Source organism: Chiloscyllium plagiosum, unplaced genomic scaffold (genome assembly GCF_037043375.1).
Source record: "Chiloscyllium plagiosum isolate Xiang-an unplaced genomic scaffold, Cpla_swu_hap1 HiC_scaffold_20, whole genome shotgun sequence".
In the NCBI taxonomy this organism is placed as follows: Eukaryota; Metazoa; Chordata; class Chondrichthyes; order Orectolobiformes; family Hemiscylliidae; genus Chiloscyllium; species Chiloscyllium plagiosum.
The window spans coordinates 4669121-4695693 of record NW_028270158.1 but is presented as its reverse complement, the minus strand read 5'-3'; the positions used below and the strand labels follow the sequence as shown (position 1 = coordinate 4695693).

Sequence of the window (26573 nt, the reverse complement as noted above, 5' to 3'; positions counted from 1 at the left end):
TATTGGAACAAATTCGGGAACATTAGATTAAAGAGGTAAGTTTTAACAAAGGAGAGAGAGCTTCAGCGAGTAAGTTCCAGACTCCGAGCCTTGGCAGCTGAAGATGCAGTTACCCTTGGTGGAGTGATCAGACGCAGTGATGTGCAGGAGTGCAGAGATCTTAGAGCATTGCTGAGCTGCACAGGAGATAACAGAAAGAGCGAGGGAGTGAGAATTGTAAAACCATGAGACAGCTACCTACCGGCTTGTTTATCTCAGAATTGCATGCAGACTTCAACAATTGTATAATTTGCATAAATGTTGTTTTAAATGTAGCAGTACTGTAACAATCAAAGAAACTCAGATCAGTGAGATTAAACTTTCCAAGGAAGATACTGTCACCAGCAGCTACATCGAGATTATATGTATTTAGGTTGTAGTGACTGAAGGTAAATGTTTGCATCTTGAAACTTCATCAGGTTCATTTCCATCTGGCTGTACAAAGCTCTAGTGTGTAAAGTCAAATGTACATCCTGTCTTATTAATCTCACACTTGCAGAGATTAATCTGTGTGAACAGTGGGCAGTTCAAGGTCATTGTCATTTATTCATCATTTGGTACAGGGGTAATCTGCTTTCTCACTGTCAATCTATCTACTTTTTCAGCAGTAATCATAACAAAAGTATTGACTTTCTTTCTCCCCTGCTGCCTAGTGTTACTCCCCCTATCTTATTGGGATCACAGCCGTAAGACTATTTTCTGGATTTATCTGTAAAGCGACAAGCGTATGATAGAGCATAACCATAATTAACTTTGGATACCAGAAGTCAGGAGGAAAGGTCACAAATCCAATTTGTGAAGAGAATGGATGATGGATGTTGATCCGATTTGGATAAAGTGATTTTGTTGTAGGATTAATAGCCTTTGATAAAAATGAATTCAAGCTACAAGAAGCTGACATTTGTTTTTAGTTTAGGGAAAAGTCAATGGGATGCCAATGGACATCAACCGTCTTTGAGCAACCAGAGAGTTCCTTTGTCTTTGTGGAAGTGAAGATATTGAATGATATAATTAAGATTCCTAATTGTTTTGAAAGGAAGCAGCCAGTCATTGGTTTGGTGTTAAGACCTGATCAGAAGGTTATGGTTGTTTGGTTAACTCTGACAGTGGGGCTCCAGATACAGGGGGCATAATCTGAAATCAACAGAAACATCTTTTCACTGAACGGCAGAGGATATTCTGGAATCGCCCCCACACTCCCCAGACAAGATCAGGTCAATTAGAAGTGTTAAAAATGGAAAATGTATGTGTGTGTGCGCCTATCTGTTTGTGAAGTTAAAAATCACACATCACCAGGTTATAGTTCAAAAGGTTTATTTGAAAATATTCACTTTTGGAGCGCTGCTCCTTCATCAGGACAACTATCTGATAAAGGAGCAGCGCTCTGAAAGCTAGTGCTTTCAGATAAATCTGTTGGACTATAACCTGGCGATGTGTGATTTTTAACTTTGCTCACCCCAGTTCAACACCGCACCTCCACATCATATCTGTTTCTGTGAGTGTGTGTGTAGGCTTTGTCTATGTGTATCTGTTTGTGTGTGTGGTTGTGTGTGTGTAAGGGAGAGTTTATAAAGGGATTAGAGTTTTAATCAGTAGTGTTGTATGCCAATAGTTTGAAACCCTTTACCCATTGCTAGAGTCTAATTACTTAAGAAGAAGTGATTCTTATTCAGTACGGAAACCTGGTCCGCGCTTTGTATCAGGAGAAAGTGAGGACTGCAGATGCTGGAGGTCAGAGTTGAAGAGTGTGGCGCTGGAAAAGCACAGCCTGTCAGGCAGCGTCTGAGGAGCAGGAGAATCTTCGGATACTGCTGACTGGCTGTGCTTTTCCAGCACCACACTCTTCGACTCGTGTTTTCATTCAATCTGGATCTGAAAATCAAGTAAGTTGAGGAATTTTGCATACTGTACAAAATCCTTAATGCAGGGGACTGAGCTGGATGGTCAGCCATGATCATATTGAATGTCAGAGCAGGTTCGAAGGGCTGAGTGGCCTATTCCTGTTCCTATTTGCTGTCATATGATATAATAAAGAAATTGCTGGAGAAACGCAGCAGGTCTGGCAGCCTCTGTGGAGAAAAAAACAGTTTTAACGTTTCATGTTCAATGACCCTTCTTCAATAGACACAGGACTTGCAATGCTAACTGTTTCTCTCTCCATAAGCAGCTGCCAGGCCTGCTGAGTTTTTCCAACACTGACTGGTTTTGTTAGTTTCCGGTCTGCATCATCACCAGTTCTTTGTTTAATGAACCCTAGCTTGCTGGCCCAGAGGGAGTTTACCACTGAGACACTAGTCCCTCATCACATGAGTTTGTCTACCCCAGTCCAACACTGACACCTCTATAAGACCCATGGTTGGGGAGAGTACATTTGAATTAAAGACAATATCTTACAGCCAGGAATTAATGATAATTGGTGAATGAGTTAAGACATTTCTGTTCAGGAACAGTGTCTTGGGTTTCAATGAGGGAAATCAGATTGTGAAATGAACCACCAAAGTATATTTCAGAAATGCTTATTTCAAAAATAAATCCAGGATTGTCCTCATAGTTACAACACTATTGAGCAGGATATTCATAAAGAAATTCATAAAACAAAATCTAGAATTTCAGAAGAAAATGTAATTTCTCTATTTCATTTTTGCTGAAACATAGAAAATCATATCAAATTTATCATGTGGTATGGTGGCTCAGTGCTTAGGACTGCTGCCTCATATCACCAGGGCCCTGGGTTCAATCCCAGCCTTGGGTAACTGTCTGTGTGGAGTTTGCACATTTTCCCTGTGTCTGTGGGGATTTCCTCCGGGTGCTCCAGTTTCCTCCCACAGTCCAAAGATGTGCAGGTCAGGTGAATTGGATGTGGGATTGCCGAGGATGGGGTGGGTCTGAGTGGGATGCTCTTTGGATATCAGTGTGGACTTGATGGACCAGATGGCCTGCCTCTGCCCGATAGGGATTCTGTAAGTATTGATTAAAACATTTACCCTCCTCTAGTCGTAATTATATAATTGTGCTAATAAAAGTAATATTTGAGCAGTTTCAGACATATTACTGCTTTGTCCTCACTGGCCATCAGGATTTTACATGGATGAGTTGAACTATTCTTTCTGCTGATGGGCACATACTGACATGTATGGATAGCTTATCTTCTTTAAAAGTACCCGATGCAAACTCTAGAACAAATAAGAATATTAAATTATTTGTCCGTTTCTTCATGGTCAATTGACTTTGTCAGCTTCCTGTGTAGTCATGTGTTGTGTGTTCAACTGAAACCTCCGCCTCATGATTTTCTCTTTATCTTCATTTCTTTTCAACCACACTGGAATTTTTACCCATTTGATTTGCGGAATGGAATCTTTTATTTGCTGTTCAAAATTGGCTCTGTGTCGGTTTGAACAAGCAGGTGTTTTTGAAAAAAAGGAATGTTCAATTTCAAAAGCCCTGTCTTTTGTTTTAAATTTGCCATCGACAGGTAGCTGCCTTTTTCCCTTTGGTAAGATGGCACAGCTTGTCAGTTGTTACCTTGATCTCTTGCGTGCATTCTTTAAAGGGATGCTGACTCCGAAACATGAAACTGAGTATCTGATCCTGGAGTCCTTCGGTAGCTCCTTTAAGAAAGGAGAAAAGAAGTCACTCAGTGAGGTCCTACACTCTGTTCTTGAGACTGCTTATGAAGGTGGGGAAAACTGTCGTTACAATGCATAAATGAATGTGAATACTCCTATTAATGGCTTACTTCTGCTGTTGTTTTCTCTGTTTCTGCGTTTCTAAAGGCAGATGGAATCAAAATACAAATTATTGGAAACGACCCATTCACCTGAAACAGTAACTGCTGAGTATTTCCAGTTTCTTTCAGTCGTCTGCACTGTGTTGGTTTTGTGGAAGGGAAACCCACCTGGTTCACTGTTGCTCTTTAGGAAAGGAAATCTGCTGTCCTTACCTGGTCTGACCTACATGACACTCTAGATCCATATTAGCTCCATCCGAACAGTTGGGATTGTGCGATAAATGCTGGCCAAGCTGGAGACATCACATCCCCAGCAACTTGCACCCGACATTAAGTTAGTCATGCTGACTAAGGGACCAAGGTGATAGAGCAGTGCAGCTCCAGGATGACATACCTGAAGTGAGATACCAGAGATGAGAAATTGTCTGCTTTTGTATTGAGCTCCCAGTTCTGCCCAGAGCTTTGTGGAAGTAAAGTCTAGGAAGGGACTAGAAAAATCTCTTCATTGATAACCTCTGTCCTGCTGCAGGAAAGGTCCAATTCATTTGCCCATTGGTTCTGGGGCTCATCAAAAAAGTAAAACTTTTAAAAGTAAAAACCATTTGAATTCAACATCAGAGAGTCATCTAGAACCCAATAAATAGGATTGGAAGTTTCTTTTTCAATAATGAAATATTGCCCATTAAGAGGAACAATGTCCCCATTAATGTTGATCCCTCAATCAACATCACACAAAAAATCTTTGATCTCATTACTGAGGGAGTTTCCTGTGTGCAAATTAATTATGTTTTCTACATTACAATAATGGCTACACTTTGTATTATATAATACCATATAATACAGCATAGGAACAGGCCCTTCAGCCCACCAAGCCTGCATGAATTCTTATTCCTTATTTAGACCTGGTACTTATTGCCCATGCATAGATTTTAATCCTCTGTTCACTTTCTGTCAATCTACACCTTAATTGTTGCTAACATGCCTGCTGTGTGATTGTAGACCGTGTAATTTATATATGTTTTTAATATCATCTATTTTAAACTTGGATTTTGAATTAGTGGCATATGGGTTTTTCTATGTGTCTGAAGACAATAATTAACTAAGTACTTCTGTAGCCATGCTGATTTCTTTTAAAGTAGTTTGTGTGGGGTAGCCTTCAAAAATAATTATTTTTTTTGAGCACATTAGGAATGATAACGACTGAGTAAGGTAAACAACTGTGCATCAAAGTTGTTGCAAATTTCCGGACTTGGTTTTTAAAGGGGACACTCTCATCTTAGAGAGAGATCTTTCAGTTATAGTTTCAGTTTTGGGCACTTCTGCTAAATTTCTTGGATGTATACAACTGAGCTCATGAAAATGGGAGAAGAGTTAAATTCGTTAATACTGGATTAGCTAAGAATAAGGAGTTTATCGATCATCTCAGAACAGAGGTGTTTCGATAAAACCATGAAGAGGTTATTTGAAGCTGAGAATATTTAAGATCAGGTATATTTAAGCTCTAGGAAAAGGCTAACAAATTTTCTCAACAAAGAGTTGAATTCATTGTTAATTTATGCCTATTGAGATGTTACAGAAAGGGATTCTGTACTTGAGTACAGTATATGGAGTAATGTATATGAAGTACTTTTGATATGAAGGTGTCAGTTTTGGACGGGAGTGGACAGAGTCAGAAGTCACACCACACCAGATTATTTTCAAACAGGGTTATTTGAAATCACAAGCTTTTGGAGTGCTGTTGGATTATAACCTGGTGTGGTGTGACTTCTGACCAAGAGTAGTTTGAGTATTGGATGGAGGATGTTTTTGGGATTCATGGGATTATGATAAAAATCATTAACTTTGGGTTTCATGTAAATAGATTGGTTAACTCTGTCTTGTTTTAACTTATTTTGGCTCATAAACTTCTGTTTTACTGTTAATACAAAATCGACAGTTTCAGTGAGAGACCAGCTGTTAAAACCAAAACAAATCTAAAGATTTCACTCTGAGATTTGACCAGCCCAGTAATAAAATCAACTGGGACCATAGCAACTTCAGAAATTATTTTGTTGTCTATAAAGTGCTTTGAGATATCTGGTGGTAATCAAAGGTGTTATATAAATGATTTTTTTTTAAGAAATAGAATGCATTGATACTACATGTGTAGTTTATTATAAAAAAAATCTTCCTATCAGGCAGATGTTGTGAAACTTGAAAGGGTTCAGAAAAGATTTACAAGGATGTTGCCAGGGTTGGAGGGTTTGAGCTATAGGGAGAGGCTGAATGTTTCCCCGGAGCATTAGAGGCTGAGGGGTGACCTTATAGAGGTTTATAAAATCATGAGGGGCATAGTCATAGAGTCATAGAGATGTACAGCAGGGAAACAGACCTCTTGGTCCAACTCGTCCATGCCGACCAGATATCCCAACCCAATCTAGTCCCGATTTGGAGATGCCGGTGTTGGACTGGGGTGTACAATGTTAAAAATCACACAACACCAGGTTACAGTCCAACAGGTTTATTTGGAAGCACTAGCTTTCGGAGCGACGCTCCTTCATCAGGTAATTGTGGTCACAACTAAAAGCTAGTGCTTCCAATTAAACCTGTTGGACTATAACCTGGTGTTGTGTGATTTTTAACAATCTAGTCCCACCTGGCCTAGGGTAAATAGACAAGGTCTTTTCCCTGGGGTGGGGGAGTCCAGAACTAGAGGGCATAGGTTTAGGGTGAGGGGGGAAAGATATAAAAGGGACCTAACGGGCAACGGGCACCAGAGGGTGGTACGTGTATGGAATGAGCTGCCGGAGGATGTGGTGGAGGCTGGTACAATTACAACATTTAAAAGACATTTTGATGGGTATATGAATAGGAAGGGTTTGGAGGGATATGGGCCGGGTGCTGGCAGGTGGGACTAGATTGGGTTGGGATATCTGGTCGGCATGGATGGGTTGGACCAAAGGGTTTTTTCTGTGCTGTACATCTCTATGACTCTCTCAGTGTCAAATGTTGGGCATGAAAAGTGCCTAATCTCAAAGTTAGGAGAACAATGAAATGACAGGAGTCTTTCATTGGGAAAACTTATTTCGACAAAAGTAAGTAAAGCAATTTAAAAGTAATTTTCAGTGGGTTTCCTCCGGGTGCTCCGGTTTCCTCCCACAGTCCAAAGATGTGCAGGTTAGGTGAATTGGCCATGCTAAAATTGCCCGTAGTGTTAGGTGCATTAGTCAGGGGTGAATGTAGGGGAATGGGTCTAGGTGGGTTTCTCTTTGGAGGGTCGGTGTGGACTTGTTGGGCCGAAGGGCCTGTTTCCACACTGTAGGGAATCTAATCTAAATAGATTTGCCATTCTAATCATAGCAATATAACTTGGAACATCACTCTGAATCTCAGCTGCTTTTTTATGTGTTTGTATGCAAACTGCATAGTTCACTATTGCTGCCATCATTTAGTCTGTATAATAATTTCATATGTAGCATTGTTTCCTTAAAACTGAAAAGCAGGATCAAATTTCACGTTCAACAATAATTTACAATGCTTCTTTTGAAGAGCTATTTTCACATAATTCCATATTCCTTATTATTTAAATTCCTAATTCATACAAAGTCAAGTATTGGAAGAATCATCCACAGGGTATATAATAGCTGAGCATTTCTCATTTGCAAAGCAAATCAAGCTTGTTTTAACCACATGAAATAAATATTTCTAATTAAATCAGAAATTTTTCAATTTTAATCCATAATTTGTATTCTGTTTGAATTGTTAGTTAGACATAATGGATCCAACTCATGCAGAGAGTGACAGGTCATTTTGCTCCTGGTGCATAGTCTAAGGTTTGTGAATCGATGCAAACACATGGGTCCCTGTTGCTGGCTGTTCCTGTGTTGAATGACATAAAAAGGCCTGTTTAGCTTTAATAACGGGAAGTTGGGAAATGAAAAGTTCAACTCAGCATTTGCTGGTATATCTCACGTGTATGTACCTTTAAAGCTACCCTGGGTGTGGTATTGTCTGAAACGATCAGGTTTAGCTCTGGGAACATTGACCAATTTGGTAACAAGACCCAAGCGGTTTGTGCATCATTTAATGGATTTGTCAATGGATTACACAGCTCCCACAGGCAATGCAATCGTGGACACTTGGCTTTGGTTCTAAAAATATCAAAGAGCCTTGGCTGTGTGGTTGGAGCCTTTGCTTGTCTGATGTTCTTCCTGATGAAGGGATTATGCCCGAAACATTGACCCTCCTGCTCCTCGGTCGCTACCTGACCTGCTGTGCTTTGCCAGCACCACACTCTCGACTCTGACCTCCAGAATCTGCAGTCCTCGCTTTCTCCTGATGTTCTTCCATAACCTTTATATTTCTCAGCAGTGGTATGTCTGGATAAATGTAATCGATGATTTGAATTTCTGATCCCTCTCATTGATGTTGATTGATTGATTGATTGATTATCACGTGTACTGAAGTACAGTGAAAAGCTTTGTTTACAAGCAGTACAGCAGATCATAATAAGCAAGGAGACTTAGACAGAGGCATACTGGTTACATTGTACAGGGTGTGTGCTAGTTAAGATCAACGTTAGCAAAATCAGCATTATTTGAAGCTAGAGAGTCCATTCGGGAAGAAGCTGTTCCTGAACCTGCTGGTGCATGTGTTCAGGTTTCTGTATCTTTTGCATTGGACATTGGTAATGGTGAAGGGATTGTGAGGGAAGGTCTCTATTCAGTCTTCCTGCCATCCTCCCCACCATATCTGCTAACCACTACACCAGCAAACACAAACCCCCTCCCCAACCCCACTGTCTCTTTTCTCCCTCTCCTTATCCCCTTCTTATCATTCCTTTCTCCAAATTCCCCTCTCCCACTCTCCCGTCCTTCATTTTCCCTCTTTCCTCATTCTCCCTTTCTTTGTGCCTTCTCCCCACTCCCTTCTCCTCCTGCCCCTCTTCTTATCCCCTTCTCCCCATTCTCCTTCTCTCCAACCCATGTTTCCCTGTCCCCCTTTCCCCTCTGCCCTCTCTATCCCAAGCTCATAATAAGACTGGACAGAAATCTGCAGGAAGCTGACTGTAGGGAAAACTCATGGGTTTTCTTTGAAAGTGTTTCAAAGTCAGTCAGTAGAAAGCTCCTGAAACCAATTGCAGTAATACTGACTGAACATGATGCTTCAGCATGGAGAGAGAAAGGTAACTCTAACAGGGGTTGAGTATCTGTATGGTTATTGCTCGGGTTCAAAGGATTGCATTTTTCTTTCTGATATTTATAATGAATCTGTTTCAAATAATTCTTGTATAGTGTGATATACTTCATTTCGTTTACGTGGTAAAGGTAGACAACCCTTTATCCAAAATCCGAAAATCTTCAAAGTCCGAAGGTTTTTTAGTGAAGTGTTTTTCTCATTCACAAGGTTGTTTGGCATGCAAACAATTAACCCAAGTCGACACCCACTCGATGCGTGTCACTCAGATGTGACATGGGGGGGGGGGGGGGGGGGGGGGGGTGGCCTAGCACTGGCAGGCCTCCATTCTGTCTCCAAGGCCCTGTTTACTCAGTGAGTCTGCTACTCTGGTAAGATTTTCTAAAGTTTCACTGTCACTTATTCTGAAATTTGAAAAATTCTGAATTCTGAAAAACAGCTGATCCCCGAGCATTTCGGATAAAGGATTGTGCACTTGTGAACCTGTTATTTTGTTAAAAGTACATTGATAAATTTTTGCAACTATGCTCAGTGACTGAACCCTACAGTGGATAAATTAACAAAAGTCAAACTTCTGGTCTATCAAGCCAGATAGTGGGCGGCACGGTGGCACAGTGGTTAGCACTGCTGCCTCACAGCGCCTGAGACCCGGGTTCAATTCCCGCCTCCACACTGACTGTGTGGAGTTTGCACATCCTCCCTGTGTCTGTGTGGGTTTCCTCCGGATGCTCCGGTTTCCTCCCACAGTCCAAAGATGTGCAGGTCAGGTGAATTGGCCATGCTAAATTGCCCATAGTGTTAGGTAAGGGGTAAATGTAGGGGTATGGGTGGGTTGCGCTTCAGCTGGTCAGTGTGGACTTGTTGGGCCGAAGGGCCTCACACTGTAATGTAATCTAATCTAATCTGGCCTATTGTTGAAAACAAAGTGAACACTGCAATGATGGACATTCAGAGTCTATTCATTTTGAAACCACTGTATTTGTACTCACCTGTAAATGTCAGTTCCTGATGACTTGCCTGATGGGAGTGCAGTCTTTGAATATTTTTGAAGCAGAAGTGGATAGATTCTTGCTAAACAAATGGGGGGAAAGAGGTGAAAGGTTATTGGGTTCGGGCAGGAATGCCGAGCAATCAGATAGTATTAAATGGCAGAGCGGTATGGAGAGACCGAATGGCCACCGAAATGAAACCAGATCATTTTAACAGCTGTAAGCTTCCTAAATATAGAAGTTAGGAGATGGAATAGGAACCCCAACCTGTTCTGCCACTCAATAGGGTCATAGTTGTAACTTCTCCCCACACTCTTCGATGCCTTTAAATCTAAATTTCTTGAATACATTCAGTGTCTTCTCCTCTCTTGTGGTGGAGAATTCTACAGATTCACTACCCTCCGAGTGAAGTAATGTTTCCCCATCTCAGTCCAAAATGGTCTACCCCGCATCCTGAGACTCTGTCCTTAATAAAGACAAACATCCTCCCTGCAATGAGTCTGGACAGCGCTGTTAGAAGTTTTACGCATGGTCACCTCTCAAACTCTAAACTCTAGTGAACACATGATCATGGTATTTTATTTTTAAAAAAGGAAAGTTTGGATTTCTAGAGGCTAAAGAGATCAAGGGAATCAGGGAGAGAGAGCTGAAGTATGGAATTAAGCAAGTTCATGATGAACATAGAAAAATACAGCGCAGTACAGGCCCTTTGGCCCTCGATGTTGCGCCGATCCAAGCCCACCTAACCTACACTAGTCCACTATCCTCCATATACCTATCCAATGCCTGTTTAAATGCCCATAAAGAGGGAGAGTCCACCACTGCTACTGGCAGGGCATTCCATGAACTCACGACTCGCTGAGTAAAGAACCTACCCCTAACATCTGTCCTATACCTACCACCCCTTAATTTAAAGCTATGCCCCCTCGTAATAGCTGACTCCATACGTGGAAAAAGGTTCTCATGGTCAACCCTATCTAAGCCCCTAATCATCTTGTACACCTCTATCAAGTCACCCCTAAACCTTCTTTTCTCCAATGAAAACAGCCCCAAGTGCCTCAGCCTTTCCTCATACGATCTTCCTACCATACCAGGCAACATCCTGGTAAACCTCCTCTGCACCCGTTCCAGTGCCTCCACATCCTTCCTATAGTATGGCGACCAAAACTGCACACAATACTCCAGATGCGGCCGCACCAGAGTCTTATACAACTGCAACATGGTGGAATGGTGGAAGAGGTTCGAAGGGCCGAATGGCTTACTCCTGCCACTATTTTCTTTATTCCTATAATATTTTGCACACTGGGTGGACTTTGTACATTGCTCGTGTTCTCCTGTACACTTGGCAAAATGCAACTGTGCTGATGGGATGCCTCACTGAAAATTGATCTGTTCATTTTATTATTATGTGCTAACATCCTTCAATCGATGATGTACTTTTCCATCCAAGAGCAAGGACAAATGTATGACTCTCTGGTGTCTGCTGAGGTATACCTGGTCCCGGGGGGAGAAGATGCAAGCAGTTTGAAGAGAATTGCTGAATTAAATGCTTTTAAAGTGGCTATTGAATTTTGAACATGAAAACGTAAACTGGGATCAGTTTTGACCGCTCGTGGTGAGTTATTTATATCATTGTATAAGAAAGTTTGATGTCTGAAATCTATTTTGTTGATAACCTTGTTATCCATGCAATCTGTATTGGATGTATAATATAAATTTGGCTGGGGTTCCTGAAACCAAACAGGAGGCAGATTTTTTTTGTGCAGTTGGCCTTTTGGAATTTTAGCGATAGATGCAAGTTTTTTTATTTGGAATCCAAATTAGAAATTTCGATGGGAAGTGAGCGTTAGTTATCTTTGTCGAACTATGTAGCCAATTTAACCTCATCATGCAGTCACATGGGCAAGGGTTGCAACTGAATTGAATGTAAGTTCATAGGAACATGTGACGCAGTGGTGATGAGGAGGAATCATTGGGTCCATCCTCATGGAGGAGATGGTCATTGACCTCTCCTTCTCTCTGTTACTACCATCCTTCTATCCATTTTCCCACCCTCCATCCCTCCACCCTTCCATCCCACTACCCCTCCACCCCATCCCTCCACCCCTCCATCCTTCATCCTCCACTACTCCATTCCTCCACCCCACCACCCCTCCACCCCTTCACCCCATCCCTTCAATCCTCCATCCATCTATCCCTTCACTTCTCCATCCCTCCACCCTCCACCCCTCCATCTCTCCACTCTCCACCCTCCGCCCTCCGTTCCTCCATCCCTCCACCCTCCAACCCTCCACCCTCCAACCTCCACCCCCCATCCCTCCATCCTGTGATAAGGAGGTATTGTTTAATGTAAGGGCAATGCAAAGCCTTGAAGAAGCTGAGATTAGCTATAGTGAGCATTACCAACTTCTTATTGACACTGTATCTCCAACCTTGTCCATTCCTGCGCGGATCTCCAGGTTTCTCCCAAAGGGCGGAGCCTCCTTTTTATTCAAGGTTATAATTTTCATTCCAGCCTCCAGGTATCAGTGAGTCACCATCCACTCTGTCAAGGGAGAGAAGATGTTTGGGGTATGGGACTGATCCTGAATTTTAGAATCAGAACATCTCCCATGTCCTTACCCCAACCCCCACACACCAGGCCCTGCCATGACACGGGCTACTTTAAGGAGGGTTAACCCTTTATCGTCCACTTATGGTCACCTTTATCAGCTTTGCTTCCTACCAGCCATCCCTTTATCTGCTTAACTTCTTTCTCTCTCTCTCTGGCCTCTGTCTCCACCTATCCACCCACTCCTATCCCCACCAACCCTTGTCATCAGAAAAAGTTCTATCGCTTCCTAGCTACCATCAGCTCTCGTAAAGGGTCAAAAAGTAAACTCTGTTTCTCTCTCCACAGATGCTGCCAGACCTACTGAGTTTCTCTAACACATTTGTGTTTTTTATTTCACCCCCTCCATTGCTGACACAGAGAGGTAGCAGTGTGTACCATCTACAAGATGCAATTCAGCAACTAACCAAGATTCCTCCAACATTAACCTCCCAAATCCATGACCTTTACCATCAACAGGATCCCCTCCAAGTTCTCCTCCAAACCACTCACCATCCTGACTTGGCAATATATCGTTAAAAATCATACAACACCAGGTTATAGTCCAACAGGTTTAATTGGAAGCACTAGCTTTCAGAGCGCTGCTCCTTCAACAGGTCTCCAAATCACAGAAATATATCGACTTCCTGCACTGTTATTTGGGTCAGAATCCTGGAATTCCCTCCCCAAGGGCTTTGTGGTTCAACCTGCAGCACATGGACTGCAACGGTTCAAGAAGGCAGCTCACCACTACCTTTGGGACTGCATGGTGGCTCAATGGTTAGCACTACTGCCTCATGGCACCAGGGTCCTGGGTTCGATTCCAACCTTGGGCGATTGTCTTTATGGAGTTTGCACATTTTCCCCATGTCTGCATGTGTTTGTTCCAGTTTCCTCCCACAGTCCAGAGATGTGTAGGTTAGGTAGATTGTCAAAGTCAGGATAATGAGTGGCTTGGAGGGGAACTTGCTGGGGCTGGTATTCCCATGTGTTTGCTGCCCTTGGCCTTCTAGATGGAAGTCATTGTGGGTTTGGAAGGGGCTAAGGAGGCAAACTTCCTCATGCAAACGTTAATTGTACCAAAAGTTTATCCAAAATTTTGAGAAAGAATTATCCTCACAATTCTACATCAGAAAGAGCTCAGGTTAATGCTGAAGGGATCACAGCATGTACTCAATGGCAGTTAGGCATGGGCAATGCCCATATCCTGTGAATGAGTAAAAAATAACAGAATGCTTACTGCCAATGCACATGTGACATTTATGAGCTAGTTCCATGCTCACTGTAATGTCTGATCCATTCTGCTGGACACTGGAGTCATTCACTTCCCCTTTAATCCTGCTGAACCAAGAGACTTGCTGCTGTAAGGCTGTTCATCTTCCACTCATCAGGACAAGAATGCCAAACTTAAAATGATCACCACAATGTATACATGATGTGGAGATGCTGGTGTTGGACTGGGGTGGACAAAGTTAAACATCATACAACACCAGGTTATAGTCCAACAGGTTTATTTGGAAGCACTAGCTTTCAGAGCTTGGACTATAACCTGGTGTTGTGTGATTTTTAACTTTGTCCAAATTTATACTGTAGAGGAAAAGAGTGCTGATTGGTTGGATCATTAATTCTAACTGGCTATGGAATTGCAATTATTGGCTTTTCCCAAGCTCCCATAGAATTGTAAAAGGGCACGGAGTGCGAACATTTTCATTTTGTTTGGGGAGACTGTAAGTTGCTTTTAGCAGCCATGTGAGGGGCTTGTGTGATGGTTGCTGATTGGTTGTTAGTGCAGCTATTAGGGCACCTAAGCTTTTGCAGCAAGTATGTCCAATCCCAGAATCCCACCTAACAGTTAACTTTCCGTTCTGGGTCCGATGAGCAACGTTCCCTGAATGTTTCGGGGCTGCATGTGCACACAGCTGCTGCAAGGTTCCACGCACAGTGATCGGTCTCTGTTCTGGAAGGCACTGCCACACTCAGGCCTAGGAGTCCAGTGCATCCAGACAGATAATGAGACAGAATGATGTTGCAAGTGTCACTTGTTTGACCACATCCAGTGCTCTGTCCATAATGAACCACCAAAATCCATTTCATTCACTCACGTCTCTTGGGGAAGGAAATCTGCCGTCCTCACCCGATCTGGCCTACATGTGACTCCTGACCCACAACAATGTGTTTGACTCACAACTGCCCTCTGAAATGGTCCGAGCAAGCCATTTCATGCAAGAGCAGTTAAGGATGGGCAATAAATTCTGGGCTGAGCCAGCAACACTCACATCTCACGAACTGAAAATAAAAAAAATTACCAAAATGATCCTTTCGATAGATTATCGTGAGTTTTCTGGTTTATCCTGGAGGGGTGGCTGGGGAAAAATGTACTGAGTTGTTTCAAATGAAAGCTCAGTGCTTAAATTATATATTAAACTATGATGTTCACCTCACCATAACCTCACAACTCTGCAGTTGACATAGAAAAGAACAAAATAACTTACATTGAACAATCCAGAAAATCAATTATTTGTCTCATGCTGCACTGCTGTGTGCTTATAAATAGCTGGAAAGTTAAATTTTAATAAATTTTGAGATTTCTTTGCAGCATATGTTCACTTTCGAATGTTATGATAATATATTCCAGACAAAAGTTATTATAATGAAAATATCTCTTGGTTGAGTCTTCAGTTTCAAAGTAGCTGGTGGTTTTAGTTATTCCTGAACCATTGATCATAAAACCCTTTGTAATTTCATCGGATTTCTTCAAATAGGCTTGTGAAATTCTGCTTTAAAGAAGAGCAGATTGATTCAACATCAGATGGAAAAGTCAGATAATTGGCTCTGAATTTTAAAAGGAAATTATCAATAAAGCAGCTTCAAAGATTTCCCCTCAGCTTTCACTTTTGATGAATCTCCTGCAAATGTGACAATAGAAGGGCTGAAAGCTTGAATCCAAACTGACGATCTATACCCAGTCTTGCAGAGGAGGTGATGTGAAATGTTACAGAACGTATGAGATAACTGACCCTGTTATTGGTTTTCTTTGCACACTTTCCAACATATTTAATAATCTTTTCTGACACCTAGTTTAAGGTTGAGGAAAGCAAGATTTTTGAGCTGGGGTTATACATTTTATTTTAAGATGCTTTATTCCTTTTTACAACTAGGGGTAACACATTTTTAGCAAAACATTAAGCTGCAAATGCCATCAACACCAGATTGATGTTGGTGACCTTTACATCAGAGATGCAGAAAGGCTGCTGAGGAAGCGAGTCAAAAGTCCAGACTGTATAAAAACCGAAAGCACTGCGGATGCTGTATAAATCAGAAACAAACACAGAAATTGCTGAGAAAGCTCAGTAGGTCTGGCAGCACCTGTGAAGAAAAGCAGAATTAACCGGTGACCAGACCCAAAACGTTAAATCTGATCTCTCTTCACTGCTGAGCTTTTCCAGTAATTTCTGTTTTTGTTTCTAAGACAACTGTATGTGGCTCTGTTGCCTGTTGGAAAATGTGCAGGGAAAACTAACAGCAGGGTCAGTTATCTCGTACACTCTGCATACATTTCACATCACCTCCCCTGCTCTCCTAATCACTGCCCATCTCTTTTAAGTCTCCTCAAAGCGTTGCTTACTTTCAACGAAGGCTATTAAGATGGAGAGGATGCAGCCTGAAAGGAAATGGGAATTCTGCAGGTGATGTGTGGATTTGTGTAACTTGTGTAGTCTGGGAAAACTGTGCAAAGTTGAGTGCAAGAATTGTAATTTTGTGTTAGTTCTGATGTGAACCTGTGGTATTCCTGGACTCAGGATGGTAAACAATCAGCAGGTGATGGCAAACTTAAATGATTCATTGTTCAATGTAGAAAATAGGAGTCATGTGTAAATATCTGAATGTAAAGCATTGCTTGTGTAAATACGAAGGCTGACACTGACATTTTTTACAAACCCACCGACTCCCACAGCTACCTGGATTACACCTCTTCCCACCCTACCTCTTGCAAAAATGCCATTCATATTCCCAATTCCTCTACCTCTGCCGTATCTGCTCCCAGGAGGACCAGTTTCACCACAGAACACACCAGATGGCCTCCTTCTTTAGAGACCGCAATTTCCTTTCCCACGTGGTTAAAGATGCCCTCCAATGCATCTTGTCCACATCCCGCACCTCCGCCCTCAGACCCCACCCCTCCAACCCGTAACAAGGACAGAACACTCCTGGTGCTCACCTTCCACCCTACCAACCTTCGCATAAACCAAATCATCCGCCGACATTTCCGCCACCTCCAAAAAGACCCCATCACCAGGGATATATTTCCCTCCCCACCCCTTTCCGCCTTCCGCAAAGCCCGTTCCCTCCGTGACTCCCTGGTCAGGTCCACGCCCCCCTACAACCCACCCTCCCATCCTGGCACCTTCCCCTGCCACCGCAGGAACTGTAAAACCTGCGCCCACACCTCCTCCCTCACCTCCATCCAAGGCCCTAAAGGAGCCTTCCACATCCATCAAAGTTTTACTTGCACATCCACTAATATCATTTATTGTATCCGTTGCTCCCGATGCAGTCTCCTCTACATTGGGGAGACTGGGCGCCTCCTAGCAGAGCGCTTTAGGGAACATCTCCGGGACACCCGCACCAATCAACCACATCACCCTGTGGCCCAACATTTCAACTCCCCCTCCCACTCTGCCGAGGACATGGAGGTCCTGGGCCTCCTTCACCGCCGCTCCCTCACCACCAGATACCTGGAGGAAGAACGCCTTATCTTCTGCCTCGGAACACTTCAACTCCAGGGCATCAATGTGGACTTCAACAGTTTCCTCATTTCCCCTTCTCCCACCTCACCCTAGTTCCAAACTTCCAGCTCAGCACTGTCCCCAAGACTTGTCCGGACTTGTCCTACCTGCCTATCTCCTTTTCCACATATCCACTCCACCCTCCCCCTGCCCCTGACCTATCACCTTCATCCCCTCCCCGACTCACCTATTGTACTCTATGCTACTTTCTCCCCACCTCCACCCTCCTCTAGCTTATCTCTCCACGCTTCAGGCTCACTGCCTTTATTCCTGATGAAGGGCTTTTGCCTGAAATGTCGATTTTACTGCTCCTCGGATGCTGCCTGAACAGCTGTGCTCTTCCAGCACCACTAATCCAGGATATTGTTAATTAATAATGATTCTGGGTAATCCCAGATGGAGGATGGGAAAAATTTCTGGCCGTAACAGCTGCTCCTTTTTTGAGATATTTTAGGTGTTGGAAGTGATTTCCTCGAATTCCAGGAGCAGCAGTTACTGTTTTATATGCTGTTGCATTGTTTTGGAACTTTGGAAAAAAAAAGTCAAAACAACAGCAGTTTTAAAAGGGAGAAGAACAGACAAAGGCAGCACATGGTTCTCTCTCTCTCCTGCACTGTGCAGGAGAGAGAGAGAGAGAGAACCTGCACAGTTACTGCCTTTGCTGTTTGAATTCATATATTGCTGGACATCGGAGTACATCTGGGAAAATTAACGAACAGTGAAATTCACAACTGATCTTGGAGGAACTGATAAGTGAAGTTCACAGCACAGAGTCAGATAAGTTAATCATTGTTTTAAGTGTGTCCAACAGAAAGTCTGCAGTAGTGAGTAGAGTGGGTTTTTTCTTGATTATATGCTTTTGGAGATGTCTCTTGATTAAACTTAAAATATAAATCATAACTAGTAATTTAACTTGGGGCAGTGTTTGTAGAGGAATAAGACGGTGTTATTTTCTGGGTCTGTAGATTGTGAAGAATGGTCTTTAGTAGAGTGATATGTGCTTCTTGTCAGATATGTGAGTTTAGAGAGAGTTTAAGGGTTACTGTGGATTATATCTGCCATAAATGCTATTGGTTGCAAATCTTATCAGATCGAATGGATCGGTTGAAAAGACAGTTAGAAGCAATGAGGAATTTGCAACAGGAACAGTATATTATGGATGGCAGTTACAGGAAGGGGGGAAAGTCTCAGATACAGTCACATAGATGGGTTAACACCAGGAAAGATAAGAGAGGTAGGCAGCTAGTGCAGGAGTCATTTGAGGCTATACCCATTTCAAACAGGTATGCTGTTTTTGAAAATGTAGGGGGTGATGGAGTCTCAGGAGAACATTGCATGAACAGCCAAGTTTCTGATTAGATTAGATTACTTACAGTGTGGAAACAGGCCCTTCGGCCCAACAAGTCCACACCGACCTGTCGAAGCGCAACCCACCCAGATCCATTCCCCTACATTTACCCCTTCACCTAACACTATGGGCAATTTAGCATGGCCAATTCACCTAACCTGCACACTTTTGGACTGTGGGAGGAAACCAAAGCACCCGGAGGAAACCCACGCAGACACGGGGAGAATGTGCAAACCCCACACAGAGAGTCGCCTGAGGCAGGAATTGAACCCGGGTCTCTGGTGCTGTGAGGCAGCAGTGCTAACCACTGTGCTACCGTGCCACCCACTGTCACCGTGTGGTGCTGTGGTACTGAGACTGGCTCTAATGCAACGAGGGATACGTCTGGTTCCAAGAGATCAATTGTGTCAGGGGATTCTCTAGTCCGAGGTACAGACAGACGTTTCTGTGGCCAGCAGTGAAAAAGCAGAATGGTGTGTTGTGCCAGGATCAAGGATGTCTCAGAGAGGGTGCAGAATGTTCTCACGGGGGAGAGAGGCCAGCAGGAGGTTATTGTCCACATTACAACCAACAACATTGGAAAGGAAAAGGTTGAGACTCTGAAGGGAGATTACAGAGAGGTAGGCAGAAATTTAAAAAGGAGGTCCTCAAGGGTAGTAATATCTGGATTACTCCCAGTGCTACGAGCGAGTGAGGGCAGGAATAGGAGGATAGAGCAGATGAATGCATGGCTGAGGAGCTGGTGTATGGGAGAAGGATTCACATTTTTGGATCATTGGAATCTCTTTTGGGGTAGGAATGACCTGTACAAGAAGGACGGATTGCACTTAAATTTGAAGGGGACTAATATACTGGCAGGGAAATTTGTTAGAACTGCTTGGGAGGATTCAAACTAGTAAGGTGGGGGGGGGGGGGGGGGGGGGGGGGGGGTGGGACCCAGGGAGATAGTGAGGAAAGAGATTGATCTGAGACAGGTACAGCTGAGAACAGAAGTGAGTCAAACAGTCAGGGCAGGCAGGGTCAAGGTAGGACTAATAAATTAAACTGCATTTATTTCAATGCAAGGGGCCTAACAGGGAAGGCAGATGAACTCAGGGCATGGTTAGGAACATAGGACTAGGATATCATAGAAATTACGGAAACATGGCTCAGGGATGGGCAGGACTGGCAGCTTAATGTTCCAGGATACAAATGTTACAGGAAGGATAGAAAGGGAGGCAAGAGAGGTGGGGGAGTGGCGTTTTTGATAAGGGATAGCATTACTGCTGTACTTAGGGAGGATATTCCTGGAAATACATCCAGGGAAGTTATTTGGGTGGAACTGAGAAATAAGAAAAGGATGATCACCTTATTGGGATTGTATTATAGACCCCCTAATAGTCAGAGGGAAATTTAGGAACAAATTTGTAAGGAGATCTCAGCTATCTGTAAGAATAATAGGGTGGTTATGGTAGGGCATTTTAACTTTCCAAACATCGACTGGGACTGCCATAGTGTTAAGATGGAGAGGAATTTGTTAAGTGTGTACAAGACAATTTTCTGATTCAGTATGTGGATGTACCTACTAGAGAAGGTGCAAAACTTGACCTACTCTTGGGAAATAAGGCAGGACAGGTGACTGAGGTGTCAGTGGGGCAGCACTTTGGGGCCAGCGACCATAATTCTATTAGATTTAAAATAGTGATGGAAAAAGATAGACCAGATGTAAAAGTTGAGTTCTAAATTGGAGAAAGGCCAATTTTGACAGTATTAGGCAAGAATTTTCGAAAGCTGATTGGGGGCAGATGTGCGTAGGTAAAGGGATGGCTGGAAAATGGGAAGCCTTCAGAAATGAGATAACAAGAATCCAGATAAAGTATATTCCTGTCAGGGTGAAAGGGAAGGCTGGTAGGTATAGGGAATGCTGGATGATTAAAGAAATTGAGGGTTTGGTTAAGAAAAAGAAGGAAGCAGATGTCAGGTACAGACAGGATAGATCGAGTGAATCCTTTAGAAGAGGATAAAGGCAGTAGGAGTACACTTCAGAGGGAAATCAGGAGGGCAAACAGGGGACATTAGTTAGCTTTGGCAAATAGGGTTAAGGAGAATTCAAAGGGTTGTTACAAATACATTAAGGACAAAAGGGTAACTAAGGAGAAAATAGGCCCCTCAAAGATCAGCAAGGTGGCCTTTGTGTGAAGCCGCAGAGAATGGGGGAGATACTAAACGAGTTTTTTGCATCAGTATTTACTGTGGAAAAGGATATGGAAGAAATAGATTGTAGGGAAAAAGATGGTGACACCTTGCAAAATGTCCAGATTACAGAGGAGGAAGTGCTGGATGTCTTGAAATGGGTAAAGGTGGATAAATCCCCAGGACCTGATCAGGTGTACCCGTGAACTCTGTGGGAAGCAGGAGAAGTGCTTGCTGGGCCTCTTGATGAGATATTTGTATCATCAATAGTCACAGGTAAGGTGCCGGAAGACTGGAGGTTGGCAAACGTAGTGCAGCCTGGGAACTGTAGACCAGTGAGCCTGACATGGTGGTGGGCAAGTTGTTGGAGGGAATCCTGAGGGACAGGATGTACATGTATTTGGAAAGGCAAGGACTGATTCAGGATAGTCAACATGGCTTTGTGTGTGGGAAATCATGTCTCATAAACTTGATTGAGTTTGTTGAAGAAGTACCAAAGAGGATTGATGAGGGCAGAGCAGTAGATGTGATCTATTTGGACTTCAGTAAGGCATTCGACAAGGTTAGACCTCATGGGAGACTGGTTAGCAACGTTAGATCTCATGGAATACAGAGAGAACTAGCCATTTGGATACAGAACTGGTTCAAAGGTAGAAGACAGAGGGTGGTGGTGGAGGGTTGTTTTTCAGACTGGAGGCCTGTGACCAGTGGAGTGCCACAAGGATTGGTGCTGGGTCCACTACTTTTTGACATTTTCATAAATGATTTGGATGCGAGCATAAGAGGTAGTGTTAGTAAGTTTGCAGATGACACCAAAATTGGAGGTGTAGTGGACAGTGAAGAGGGTTACCTCAGATTACAACAGGATCTTGACCAGATGGGCCAATGGGCTGAGAAGTGGCAGATGGAGTTTAATTCAGATAAATGCGAGGTGCTGCATTTTGGGAAAGCAAATCTTAGCAGGATGTATACACTTAGTGGTAATGTCCTAGTGAGTGTTGCTGAACCAAGAGACCTTGGAGTGCAGGTTCATAGCTCCTTGAAAGTGGATTCGCAGGTAGATAGGATAGTGAAGAAGGCGTTTGGTATGCTTTCTTTTATTGGTCAGAGTATTGAGTACAGGAGTTGGGAGGTCATGTTGTGGCTGTACAGGACATTGGTTAGGCCACTGTTGGAATATTGCGTGCAATTCTGGTCTCCTTCCTATCGGAAAGATGTTGTGAAACTTGAAAGGGTTCAGAAAAGATTTACAAGGATGTTGCCAGGGTTGGAGGGTCTGAGCTACAGGGAGAGGCTGAACAGGCTGGGGCTGTTTTCCCTGGAGCGTCAGAGGCTGAGGGGTGACCTTATAGAGGTTTATAAAATTATGAGGGGCATGGATAGGATTAATAGGCAAAGTATTTTCTCTGGGGTGGGGGAGTCCAGAACTAGCGGGCATAGATTAGATTTAGAATTAGATTAGATTAGATTCCCTACAGTGTGGAAACAGGTCCTTCGGCCCAACTAGTCCACACCGATCCTCCAAAGAGCCACCCACCCAGACCCTTTCCCCTACATTTACCCCTGCACCTAACACTATGGACAATTTAACATGGCCAATTCACCTAACCTGCATGCCAGAGGAAATGATGGAGGCTGGTACAATTGCAAATTTAAGAGGCATTTGGATGGGTATATGAATAGGAAGGGTTTGGAGGGATATGGGTTGGGTGCTGGCAGGTGGGACTAGATTGGGTTGAGATATCTGGTCGGCATGGACAGGTTGGACCGAAGGGTCTGTTTCTATGCTGTACATCTCTGTGACTCTATGACTCTAATTAGCATTCGTGTTGTTAATAAAATTGTTGAGTTTTAAGACACTTGGTAAGTTCATGGCAGTGCATTGTGGGAAGGTATGAGGATGCCTTGGGAGGTTTTGGCTCATGATCTTAACTTCCAGGTCTCTCAAGTAGTTGACACTGCAAGGTTTCAGTGGTGCAACTTTAGGAGAAGCCTGAGAGATTCTATAAGTACACTAAGGACGAAGGAGTAACTCGGGAGAGAATAGGCCCCCTTCAAGATCAGCAAGGCTGTCTATTTCTGGAACCACAGGAGATCCTAAACAAATATCTCATGTCAGTATTTACTGTGGAGAAAGAAATGGTAGCGAGGCAACTTGGGGAATACATAATGATATCTTGAGAAGAACCCACATTATAGAAGAGGAGACGCTGGAAGTTTTAAAATACATTAAGGTAGATAAATCCCAGGAACTCAGCAAGTATATCCCAGACACTGTGGGAAGTTAGGGTAGACATTGTGGGTCCGTGGCAGAGATATTTGTACCATCGACAGCTTTGGGTGAAAACTGGAGGGTGGCTAATGTTGATTGAGTTTTTTTGAAGTAGTTAGGAAGAAAATAGATGAAGGTCGTGTGGTAGATGTTGTCTACGTGACTTTAGCAAGATCCTACATGGTAAACTGGTTGGTAAGGTTAGGTCACATGGAATCCAAAAAGAGATAGTCAAGTGAATATAAATTAGCTTGAAGGTAGGAGAGAGAGGGCGGTGGTAGAGGGTTGTTTTTCATTATTTATATCAATGATTTGGTTGAGAATCTCGCAGATATTGTTAGTATGTTTGTGGATGACACCAAAACTGCTGGTATGGTCAAAAATGAGGAAGGTCATCTAAGAGTACAATAAAATCTTGATCTGATGGGCAAATGGACCACAGAGTGGCAGATGGAGATTAATGTGAGGTTCTGCATTTTGGAAAGGCAAATTAGGGCAGGACTTATACGCTTAACAGTGAGGGAGGGTTAGAAAATCCAAATGCAGATTACTGCAGAGACTGGAAATATGAAATAAGATCAGAAAAGGGCTCAAAGAATCAACAGGTCAGACAGCGTCTGTGGAGAGAAACAGAGCTAATATTTCAAAGGTCAATAAGCTTTAACCAGAGCTGAGGTAGAACCCTGAGAGTAGAACACACACAAGGGGCACCAAGAAAGTGGCTGTAGATGGGCATCTGTTGCTATCATCCATTTCACATTTCCACCCAACTTCATCCCGAGCATTTCAAACACTTACGTCCATCTTGAAAGGAGGCAGCACGGTGGCTCAGTGGTTAGCACTGTCGCCTCACAGCACTAGGGACCTCGGTTCAATTCCACCCTCTGCCACCTGTGGGTTTCCTCTAGGTGTTCCAGTTTCCCCCCAAAGACATGCAGGTTAGGTGGATTGGCCATTCTAAAGTGTCCAGGGATATGTAAGTTAGCCACAGGAAATATAGGGTGAGTCTGGGTGGGATTCTCTTGGAGAGTTGGTGTGGACCCACTGGCCTGTTTCCGCACTGTGGGGTTCTATTTTTAAAAAAAGGCTTTGTGTAAGAAACCATTTGTAAATTAAGAATTAACAGTAATACTTCACCTTAGCCTGTTGAACTGTCTATGAAAACTCTTCCATGGCCCCAGCGCATTTTGAAATCACGGCACAATTATTTTCAGTGATAAAAATGTGCTTTCATGCCACTGAATACTTATGAAACACTGCTAATTAAAATGCAATAGCATAATAAAAGCAGAAAATATATACAGTGCATGCATGTGCATAAATAAATGAGACTGAATTAGAGAATGCGCCCCTGATTTGAGAGTCTAATGCTACACAATTTGTCATGCAGGGTCCTGTGAATTATTAGAAAGCTTCCCCAGTGTCAGGTCATGCAAATATTTATTGAAAGCATTAAATAATAAATTGAACAGACTGCACATTTGTAAATCTGTCATGTTTAGTTTCAGTTGGAAGCGCTGATGTGCGAGATTGTGGTTCACTTCACTGCACCCTCTCTCCAGGGGGGGAATAGAAACCACAAAATATCAACACAGGTCACAATCATCCTTTTGTTTCACACTACACAGGCTTGAAGGAGAATTGCCTTGCATACAAATAAAATAGTGTTATGTAAATTTGATAATTAGAGTTCTTTTCTCCCCTCTGCCTCCCCAAGAAAGCTCGAAACATGATTTCATTCTATTTGGGTAGAAAAAACAAAACAAACCTTATTGTTAATCCAATCACTGTCGCACTGTTGGTTGAAGGATAATATTCTGGTACACGGCTGGTGAACAGGATTCAAAGCACCTGATGAGTGGTCAGTGGACCCAAAACATTAACTCTGTTTTTCTCTCTACAGACCTCTGAGTCTCTCTGGCGTTTTCTGGTTTTTTTTTGTTTCAAAGCAATCTTTCTCTGCCATGAGAGCTCAAGTGAGTTTCTCCTACACCACCTGCTTGTGATTGGTTGAAACCCACAACACAATTGTAATTTGAATGGTAATTTGCTCCGGCTCACCCTGACTTCCACCGTGTAGATTAGGTTCAAACTTTATTGTTTGAAGCAAATAGTTCAAAGGTATGTACAGAGACAAAAGGTCACAATTGCTTTAATTGTGAGAAAAATAGGACAAGCGATTCTCAGGTGTCCAGTTGGATTATGTGAGGATGTTTATGAAGAGTTAGCCTCTGACACCAAAGGCGAGCCAAGGTCACGGTGTATAGGGAGAGGTAGAATACCTGTACATGGCTTGTAGTGTCTGACATAACTTCACTGGGTTTCTACTGTGAGCTGATGCAGTTCCCCAAGGTCTGACCTCTACCATGAACTGGTGACTATTTGGGGGCCATTGTGTAAGCAGAGATCAGCAAAGATGTGGGACCAGTCCATGCTCCTTGTCAGAGGTGCTCCCAATTCTTCCTAACACCACAACAAAATGACCATAATCACAACTTTGATTCAGAGCAAGTTGCCAAATGCACTAAATGATTACCTCAAGGGAGCGTTTTGGAACCGTTGTGAAGTTCAACTTCAGTGAGATCTGGGCCAGGTCAACTGCAGTCAAAGGCTGGCAGGAGAAAGGGGAGCTGAGCAAAACATTACCTTCAAAGAGAAACCGTTTGAACACAGAACAGGTCTATTCACACACAAGGGAAATGTAGAGTAGACAAATCCAGATCTCCATGGATGATAAAGGGGATAGAAATTACGATAAAAAGTGTGGTTTCGACAGATGTCAGGTTGAAAGTACAATTGTGAACCAGGCAGATGATAGAAGGCCCCAAGGGAAGGTGATAAAGCAAATAAGAGAAGCAAAGGCAGAGAAAGGGATGAGACTGGCAGCCAATCCCAGAACAGCTTTCAGCATGTAAATAATAAAAGACAGGTAGATGGAGGAATAGGATTTTTTAAAGTCATGAGATGTAGGCATCACTGGTCAGACCATCACTTATTACCTGTCCCTAGTTGCCCCTTGAGAAGGTGGGGGTGAGCTGCCTTCTTGAACCGCTGCAGTCCATGTGCTGCAGGTAGACCACAGTCCCCTGAGGGAGGGAATTCCAGGATTTTGACCCAGTGACATTGAAGGAACGGCGATATATTTCCAAGTCAGGATGGTGAGTGGCTCGGAGGGGAACTTGAAGGAGGTGGTGCTCCTGTGTATCTGCTACCCTTATCTGTCTAGATGGAAGTGGTTGTGGATTTGGAAGGTGCTGTTGGAGGAGCCTTAGTGAATAGCTGCCAAGTTTCTATGCAGGAAAGTAGCATGGAAGAAGATTTTGCAAAATCACTTCCTAACTCCGAATAATAATGGGGTATAAACACTGTGTAATCACCCTGGACTTAACTCAGTCCCTAACACAGCTTCCTTTTCTGATGACAGAGTGAAAATTGACTACATCAGTAACCTGGAACACCAGGTTTATGTTCAGG

General features: G+C 43.1%; 1 protein-coding gene across 2 annotated transcripts; it reads right to left on the bottom strand.

The window, feature by feature from the left end:
- Positions 1 to 24995, bottom strand: LOC148146561 (uncharacterized). Of its 2 annotated transcripts, none has more exons than XR_015760616.1 (4): positions 24868 to 24995; positions 9931 to 10012; positions 3562 to 3647; positions 1 to 176 (listed from the first exon to the last, which is right to left on the bottom strand). XR_015760616.1 is itself a non-coding variant. In XM_087998081.1 (4 exons), the coding sequence occupies exons 1-4, from the start codon at positions 12438 to 12440 to the stop codon at positions 63 to 65; spliced, it is 360 nt and encodes a 119-aa protein (XP_087854207.1). In that variant the 5' UTR covers positions 12441 to 12478; the 3' UTR covers positions 1 to 62. The 2 variants fall into 2 exon arrangements, 1 of the variants encoding a protein (XP_087854207.1); XM_087998081.1 differs by lacking the exon at positions 24868 to 24995 and adding an exon at positions 12363 to 12478.
- Positions 24996 to 26573: the final 1578 nt, after the last annotated feature.